The 9,393-nt window shown below is 40.7% G+C and overlaps 1 protein-coding gene across 1 annotated transcript; it reads left to right on the top strand.

Annotated features, from left to right (window-relative positions):
* The first annotated feature begins 606 nt into the window (after positions 1-606).
* Positions 607-3,576, top strand: FGFBP1 (fibroblast growth factor binding protein 1). The gene is made up of 2 exons (XM_019526634.1): positions 607-693; positions 2,448-3,576. Exon 2 carries the CDS (start codon positions 2,466-2,468, stop codon positions 3,180-3,182), a length of 717 nt encoding a protein of 238 aa, XP_019382179.1. The 5' UTR covers positions 607-693; positions 2,448-2,465; the 3' UTR covers positions 3,183-3,576.
* The last annotated feature ends 5,817 nt before the right edge of the window (positions 3,577-9,393 follow it).

Here is a 9,393-nt window from a genome sequence, read left to right as displayed (position 1 = left end):
AATTTTGCAGTCTGCTGTATGACTCTAATAGGCTGATCTGAATTTCCAGAGTTTCATGCCTTGAAACCTCAGGCAGGTGGGATCTGATTGTGAGTTATTTGGCTTGAGATCATCTCCATATGTAGAATTCTGCTTACCTTAACAGTGATGTAGGTATGTTATTTTAAATAAATAATATTCAATAATTTATATTTCTCATGAATAGCTTAACATAAAAAGAGACATGATAAAAACTACTACAAGCAGCGTAGCTTGATCCTACTTAGTTCTGAACATCCACTGAACACAGTGGGCAATAAAAGGTGCTTGGTTCCCTATAGGATCCAGCCCTTTATGACAGAAGAGCTTTTTAAAGAACCTGTGAATGAATACAACTTTTATCATCACGTGCAAGGAGGGAACTAGCATAACATCTAACTTACTCAAACATGCCTGTCACCCCACTGGGGTGGTTTTTTTTGGAGGGGGGCAGGTTTCCACTTTAAACAAGCTGGCATTTTTTCAAGAAGGTGTGTTGGCATAAGTGAATAAGGCACTAAAGTATTCCATTGTATTGTAATCTCCTTGTTGGAGGGAGGAAGGTGTGTCCCTGGCTTTATAAATAGCACCCTGCTTTACAACTGAGCATGAGACGTTTGAAAGAGCCGAGATTCATCTTGAATTGCATTCGGACCCAGGCAAGCACTTTGCAAGGTATGTGTTCAGATGATCTCGCTTCCCAGCGTTGCATTTCTTGTAGAAAGTTAGCGTCACATAATTAGTGGCAAACCTTTTTGTTTGCCTCTAAAAGGGTGCTCAGTATTTGCAGCACCCTTGCTCCAGAGGTCTCCCTGCCTTACAGTTGTAGATGGTGACAATCACTGTAGTAATTCAACAAAGCATGTATGAGCTACACTAAAAGAAGAGTCTGCTCTCATCTTCTGATGGCTACTCATTCAGAGGAGTAAATTTGTGTTTAAAGGCATTAACAGTTGAATAAAAGTATTTGCCAGAATGCTTTGCCTGAAGCTAAGTTATTCATTTGGGAACCTCACTACAGGAAGGGTGTGGTAAAAATTTGTGAACCATAAAGTGCCCTGTTATTTCCATATACTTTATCATAGCCATGGGTCCTGATTTTTGCAGGCTGCTTAGTATAGATGACCCCAGGACTGAATTTGGAGGCAGGGGTCCACCTATAGGAAGCAGTGTGCTGGATAATGCAACCTATTTTGGAAGCTGTGTTTTAGCCACCTTGAATTTGCTATAGTCTTAAAATTGAATAACCTATCATCACTTAACTTCTGTTCTCCTAGAATTGGATGGTTTCTGATTCAGTATATTGCAAAGACCTTCAAAAGTAAAACCAGATAGATACATTTTTCTGAATAAATATTTAATGATTCAGTATTCAAACTAAAAAATAACCAAAAAAAATTATTTTTGTGCGTGCTCCATGCAAAAAAAAAGTTTTTAATAATCAGAAAACTAAAAGAATCATGTTTGAGACTGAATGAGACATTTTGTTCAACCTGAAACAAATTATTAATTTTATTTGGGTTGGGTTTTTTGAGAAAAACAAAGGGACCCTGGTGCCATCAAAAACAGTAAAGAGGAAAAGGAGTTATAGTGGCAAGTTTCCTTTTACACTATAGCCCAGTGATTAAGATACATATCTGACATGTTACGGGGTGTAGGTTGTAGCCGTGCTGGTCTAAGGGCATAGGCAGACAAGGTTCTTTGCGTTAATCTGATATCTTTTATTAGACCAACTGAAATAGTTGGAAAACAATTATTAAGCAAGCTTTCAGGTTCAAAAACCCTTCGTCAGGCTAAGGAAGTTGGTGTGTGCTCTTCCTGGATGGAATGAAAAGTAAAGAAGCCAGAGGCTGGGCTGGGCTGCATGCGAGACAGGTAGTCAGTGAAAATGTAGATTGAGGAGTCAGTGGGTGACTGTCTCTTATTAACTGACTCCTCAATCTTGTCTGCCTATCTGACATGCGGAAGACCAGGTTTAAACCCTCTCTCTACCTTGCATGGAGCAGGGATTTATATTCCAGTGGCTGAAATACCTTGGTATAAGGTATTCTCATGCAGGGGTGTCTCCCTTTGGTTTTTCTGTTAAAGCTTTTTCAATTTGTATAAATATTCAACTAATTATTGGACTAGAACGAGAGTGAGAGAGAGAGAGAATGACTCTGTAGTTGTATGGCTTGGGCAACCCTATGTAAATGTAATTTCTCAATGGGACACCAATGTTTTATAGCTGAATTTTTCACAAGTATAAAATGAAGCAATCCTATAAACCAGAGAGTGGTCCTATCCAAATCTGTGGAATTTGCCTGATCATTCTGCTTTAATACACTGGCTATCCACTCTCCTATCTAAAGCTTCAAAATATGGCAGCTGGATGAAGTTCAATTTTAATTAAGATATTTCCCTAATTATTTTATTTATTTGCAAAACAGGTAACAAGCAAAGAAGAGATGATGAAGATCAAAAGTTTTGCACTTCTTTGTATGTTGATTCTGGTCTCTCAGATGCTATTAGCTAATGGTGACGATCAGAAAGAAAGACCAAAAGAAAGGCAAAATACTGAAAAGAACAGAAAAAGCCAAAAGGGCTCTAGGCAACAGAATGAGAAAGGACAACAATCCAAAGGAGGCAAAGCTTCTCTTAAAGGCAAATTTGCAACCAAAGATAATTCTGAGTGCAGCTGGGCAGTGAGTGAAGTAGGCGCTGTCACTCTCAAAGTGGACTGCAAGAAAAGTGAAAGCAGCTTCTGGTGCGAGTTTTCAGGAAACCCTTCCACTTGTCCTCAGTTCGCAGCAAACCATGTTGCTTACTGGAAACAAATCTCTCGATCCTTAAAGAAACAGAAAAACATCTGTCAAGACCCCAAAAGTGTCCTAAAATCTAAAGTATGTAAAAAAGGGCCACAAACCGCCCACCTCACCTTAGTCAGCTCAAGCCTTGTAACACCTAGTGCCACAAAAGGAGAGAAAACTCACCAGGATAAAGAAGTTTTCCAAACTTCAGCACCTGCTATTGGAACTGAAAAAAAGCCAGAGAATACCTCTGATGACTGCGTTGAAGACATAGATTATGTTGATCAGAGAAAGGTGGCTGAAGAATACTGTCCGGAAAGTCTGCTCTCTGTCTGCAACTTCTTCATTTCAATGATACAGGATAAAAAATGCTGACAAGGTCATAAAATTCATTACTATTGATAAAACTGTCACTGAAAGCTTGGTCCCATCTACTGTACTGCACAGCATTCCAGATTTGCCTTTCCTGCTATATTACATTAAAAAAGTAACAAGGCATATGGCTAAGCAGTTAAAGATCTTGTCTGAGTTAGTGTTATACTGAATTCTCTGTACTTGGCACAGTTGAAGATGCTGTAGATTTTATTTGCATATACATTTTAATGCAAATGTTACTAAAAATGTCACATACTCTGTAAAGATGTATATAAGCCAAGTCCTTTCTTTGTTTCTCTTTGAGCTGTGCTAGCCAAAGTCATGATTTCAGTGCTGTGCACTTTTTGATGTCAAAATTACTAACAATAATAAACTTCAAAATATATTCAAAAGCTTCTTTGACTATCTATCTATCTATCTATCTATATTTGTGTATTTGAACTGACTTTTCTCTCTCATGAAAGACTGATTTTTTTTATATTACAAAAGTATGAAAAGTTCAGATTCAGTTTTTGTGTGTGTGAAACATCCAACTTGCATATATATGTTGACATAATCTTTTCCCATCCCTCCTTATTCTTCTCTCCCTTCCTATTCTTAATCTCCCACCCTACCCCTTAAACTCTATGAACAAACTAAGCCATTGCACTTGAGTGCCTGTTCAGATGCATGTCAAGGACTGATCATTCATAGTCTGAAGGCATTGTGTCACCTACAGAGTAGTTTCATTAATATATTTGCAGTTGTGCAAAATTCAGCTTGCTCATACCTTGGTTGAGCAATTTTTTAATGGGTAAATAAATTATCATTACTTTTTCATTATCATGAAAGTAAAGGGCAACAGGAAGTTTTGGTGCCTGAACTGATAAATTTTCCTGAGCATTTTGTGAAGCTTTGTATTTGTATTTTAACCCAAAGAGTGTAGAACACTTTACAAGCATCAATTCTCTCAAGTGAGCAAAGCAAGCAAAATTCTGGTTTGCATCCATAGATGCTTCTCAAGCAAATCCCAGGATGTCATTCTCCCGTTGTACTTGCCCCCGCTCAGGCCCCAGCTGGAGTACTGCGTCCAGTTTTGGGCTCCACAATTCAAAAAGGATGTGGAGAAGCTTGAGAGAGTGCAGAGGAGAGCCATGCACATGATCAGAGGTCAGGAAAACAGACCTTATGATGAGAGGCTGAGAGCCATGGGGCTCTTCAGCCTGGAAAAGTGCAGGCTCAGGGGTGATCTGGTGGCCACCTATAAGTTTATTAGGGGTGTTAACCAGGATCTGGGGAAAAGTCTGTTCACCAGAGCGTCCCAAGGAATGATGAGGTCAAATGGTCACAAACTCCTCCATGACCGTTTCAGGCTGGACATAAGGAAGAACTTCTTTACTGTCCGAGTCCCCAAGGTTTGGAATAGACTGCCTCCAGTGGTGGTTCAAGCACCTACTTTGAACACCTTCAAGAGACATTTGGACACTTATTTTGCTGGGATCCTATGAGCCCTGCTGACTTCCTGCCCCTGGGGCAGGGGGCTGGACTCGATCTTCCGAGGTCCCTTCCAGCCCTAATGTCTATGAATCTCTCTCATGACAGCACAGGCAAACACTACACTCATTTTCAAGTGTGTAAACTGTGAATAGATATCAAATTATTTGTGATACAGAAGGCTGTTATATCACAGACTGATACAGGAAGTGAAAAAGGGAATAGGTCTTGAACTGTCTCCCATCCCTTTACTCTAACAAGAGACCTCATATACGGACCTTGATTGTACAGTCTTTGCCAAAGACTACATACATTGCTTATTACCATTACTATTTGGACAAACCACTAAATAAAATGCTGCAAACATGTACAAAGCAAGGGGGATTATTTTTGTAACATCTTTTATTGGAATAGCAGTCTAGCTGGGAGAAATGCTAGACACGTTTTTGAGCAAAAAGCTTTTGTGCCTGAAAACTTATCTAACATCTCTCTCAACTACAGAGTTGGTTTAATAAATAAACTTTCTTGTCACACATTTACTGAACCATCACAGCTAGAACAACACTCCAAACCTACTGCAGATATTGTGAACCTTCAGTACTGAAGGGTTTGGCTGTGCTTTTGCTAAGCTAATGAAATCTCATGAGAATAGGGCTTTTACTCAATGGGGATGTGAACAGCACTTCTACCAGCCCAGCCACTGCAGCTGACCTGGTGCCTTCTGCCACTGCTGCTGGCACCCCAGAGCACAGCCCTGGGTTGTTACTTATCACAAAGCTGAATAAAGATACATAATTTTTTTTTGAGAGTCAGGCAAATGCCTCACACTAAGTCCTCTTATGCACAATGAATCCATATGGTGGCACATCTTAATGCTTCCTCCAGCCTGTTGCTGCAGTACTAGAACACATATGTCTCTTTTGGTTTCTGCAATGAATGTATATCAGTTTGCTTTCAAGTCTCTTTCCAGTGAAAAACATCTTGATGCATACTTTTTAAAAAACATGTTTTCTTACCCAAATGTCCTCAGGTAGAGGACATACATCCAGAAGAAGTGTCTGTCTTGGCTGAACTGTTTCTAAAGCAGAACTTTCCCCAAGGTTTGCTTGCTCAAGGGAATCATACTGGTTGAGACCCAAATCAACCATATCGTGCTGGTTGGAGCTTATCATGGCAGAGTAGAAAAGTGAAAGAATAGGTTCAGTACTGCCATCAATCACAGTGCTTTGGACGCTTTGATCTGAAGTAGGTGAATTCATACTGGACTATATTATGTGTCACTTCTGATATTGCTTTTATAGAGCCAACTTTCCAAAGATCTAATGCTGCTATTTGGCATACACACTACATTTTTACTTCAAGACATCCAACTTTATTTCAAAGTCCAGATAGAAGGAGGAGTAGGCAGGTGGTTATTTGTTGATCTACTCACCGTCATATCTATCAGACAGATACTGTATTTCTAGAATGTGCTGATGCCCATTGCCAAACATCACCAAACAAGCAATGCTGCCAACTGCTGAGGAAGCTTGAAAAGGCAGCAATGTTTTGGGCTGAACTGTCTGTAAAGCAGAACACTCCCCAAAATGTGTTCGCTCAAGGGGATTATGCTGGTTGAGACGTGAATCAACCGTATTGTGCTGGTTGGAGTTACATAAAGATTTGGCCATTTACAGATGCTGAAGGCAGATTATCAGTTAACTGTTACACCAGTTGTGGGTGTAGAACTATATTCTGTCTTCTACCCACCCTGTTTTTCGGCTCAGCCTTCATGCTACTAAGAATGTTGTGGCAAAAGAAGATAAGTGTTGGACACAAGCATATATGCTCGTATAATTGTATGTTGAAGCAATCTTGTATGAGTAGTTAGACAGTAAACACCAGTGCACCAGATATAATCAAATGCCTCTATGATAGGTTCAGTGGGCTCTCCTGTTCTAGGCATGCTGGGAGAAGTCTAGCCTTAACTAGGTGCTGTTACCTACACAGACACTGGACAGTTCTTGCACCAGGCCCGTTCCACGCCTGTCTCTTGCTGCAGGAAGCCATTGCTTTTTACAGCCTCCTATCAGGTGATCAGAATTAAGCCAGAGTGGCATTTAAGCCAGTAAGTAAAGACTCCAGCCTTGCAGACAGCCTTGCGTTCAGGCTGCCTGATTGCAGTTACCAGCTGGAACCATAGTTTGGTAGCTCAGTGCCTTGTCCACAAAAGTAAGTGCCTAATTGCCCATCTTCATCTCTTTTTTTTTTTTTTTAGTGCCTAATAATAATGTCTCCTGGCCCCTCAGTCCTCATTTATTTCCATTTACTTCTGTTTTGTATTCAGTAGCTTTTACTAAGAGCCCAGTGCTTCAACCCAGATGCATGTTTAGTCCAGTGGTTACATACGTAATGTAGCGAGACCATGCACTAAGTACTGAGACCGAGCATGACAATCCTGAGTAAATGGGGGCTTCTTGCTGTGATCGTTTTGCTATATCTTCCTATTCTTTCTTTTCTGTTTGATAATCTCCCTTCATAGTCTTCTTGAATCATCTAGTTATCTATGCACTAATGCATCACTATACCTGAACACGATCATTCACAGATTTTATGCTCACGCTTCTCCCTAAGGATGTTATGACCATTCTACATCTGGACAACAAGGTTCCCTCTAAGCTGTGCATGTGCATGACTGCACACGATTTAAAATCATGCCGCACACAAACTTTTTAATGCCATGCACCCACCCGGAGAGGAGCTGGGCTTGGAGCACAGCAGAGGCACCCAGGCTGGCACGGGACACTTACTGGAGGTAAGTTCCTCATGCGGGACAGGCAACGGCTCATCCCCAAGATGAGGCAGGGGCTGGTGCTGGGGAACTGCTCTGCTCCCCAGCTCCGATGCCATGTGCCTCCTCGCTCCCCAAGGCAAGGCAAGGCAAGGCAAGGCAAGGCAAGGCAGGGGTGGGAGCTGGGGCTGGGGGTGGCATAGGCTAGCTGCTACTCAGGGGAGCTGTATCCTCATCAAGACAGAGATCCTTCTTAGTCTGACTCATCTCTGCACCAAGATGTATGTAACTAAATTGCTTGTAAAATTCTGAAAATGCAAGAAATCCCCCCAAATCTTCACATGTAGCTAGCAGGTAAAATACCCAAAACACTAAGAACGGGACACTATATTTTATAAATATATTATATTTACTATTTATATATGATATAGAAATGAGAAAACCCAGCATTTAATTGACTGTGTTGAGTTATGACCCTCAAAGCAATCTTCATGGTTACAGAATGCACGGTACTGGTTCTAGCATTAATTTACTGTAGGGGAAAGCAAATGGTAACTGCATAAAAGCGGGGAAAGAACACACAAATAAGCAGCGACCAAAGCAGCATGCACCGAAAAGGGGAGGTGGGACCAATTTGGGAATGGACCGAAGCGGCGTGCTCACAGACTGAAGCGGCGCGCTCACGGATCGCTACACATTCGAAGGAACAGTGTTGGGCAAATGAGGCATGAAGTAGATTAGCCTATTTGGCCAAGGTCACAGAAATGAAGACTGTCACTGAGCCAGGAACTGAACACGGCTCTCCTGAGCCTGAGCCCAGTGCTCTAATCCTTAGTCTGTGCTTCCTATGATATCTAACATTAGACTGAAGTTCTTCTGAATTTGAACTGTACTTTTAGCTTATTTGTACAATTTTCTTTCAAATAAAACACAGTAAGCTGTTATACAAAATTCATGAATTTAGAATTCCATCTCCCCTGAGAAAAAAGTGTGCACAGACAGAACATTGATTCTGGGGCTTAGTGATATAGTAAAGTTTCAGAAAATTATCTCATATTTAAAATGGGAAATAATCTGGTAACCTCCCTCAACCATGAATAAGCTTTTAAACTTTGCCTATTGTTTACTCCATGGGTAGCCAATCTTCAGCATGCTCGCAACAAGTTATAGGGGCAGCCTGTGTATGGCATACAGCAGATCGGGTGGGGCAGCTCAGTGCCAGATAAGGCAGGGAGCAGAAAGTGGGATGGTGAACTGCACAGGGAACAAGGCGGGAAGCAGAAAGTAGAGCATCGTATTGGACAGGGCACACAGGACAGAGAAACAGATTGGGCAAGGGAAGGGGATTGGTGTGTTACTCAGGGAGGCCTTGGGGCTAATTTGTAGCATGCCTGTCAAAAAGGTTGGTCTCCCACTGTTACAGGTTTTAGACAAGCAAAAACAAGCAAACAACAATGAAACTTGCATTATATCTACATTCCATACAACTGGTTCACATTGTTTAAAATAATTCTCAAATGGTCTTGCCTTTAAGTAAAAATACCCATTTTTTAAAGGGCGAAATTTTGCCCATGATTTAAAAAAAACAAAGAAACAAAAAACCAGCTTCCAAATATATAACAAAATATTTTGTGTACAATATAGATTAATGGACTCAAATGGTAACTTGTTAGTCATATAGCTGACAGAGAACTAAAATGGTTATGGTATAACACTGAAGATTTTATTTAATGCTCTTAGAAATATTGGGTAAATTTAACTTTAATTGGTTTCCTTTTTATTTATTTCAGTGTATTTGCTACTCACTTTCACTCCAGGAAACATTTTGTTTAATACATTTCCCTTCCTGTGCAGCTCTACTCAGTCACCAGTTGGCAGCTGTCCACATTACACACCTAAATGCATGACATGTTTCATGTTACCCCCCAGGAGAACAGGCGGTGGGTGACTCAACCTTCCTACTTCCAA

The sequence above is a fragment of the Gavialis gangeticus genome, unplaced genomic scaffold, assembly GCF_001723915.1.
Source record: "Gavialis gangeticus isolate Ggan-Ray unplaced genomic scaffold, GavGan_comp1, whole genome shotgun sequence".
In the NCBI taxonomy this organism is placed as follows: Eukaryota; Metazoa; Chordata; order Crocodylia; family Gavialidae; genus Gavialis; species Gavialis gangeticus.
Note: the sequence above shows the minus strand (reverse complement) of the source record. Positions and strands in the feature narration are given on the sequence as shown.

What these genes read in the sequence shown, in the direction of transcription:
- FGFBP1 (XM_019526634.1), top strand. Translation starts at nt 2,466, where the DNA reads ATGATGAAGATCAAAAGTTTTGCACTTCTTTGTATGTTGATTCTGGTC.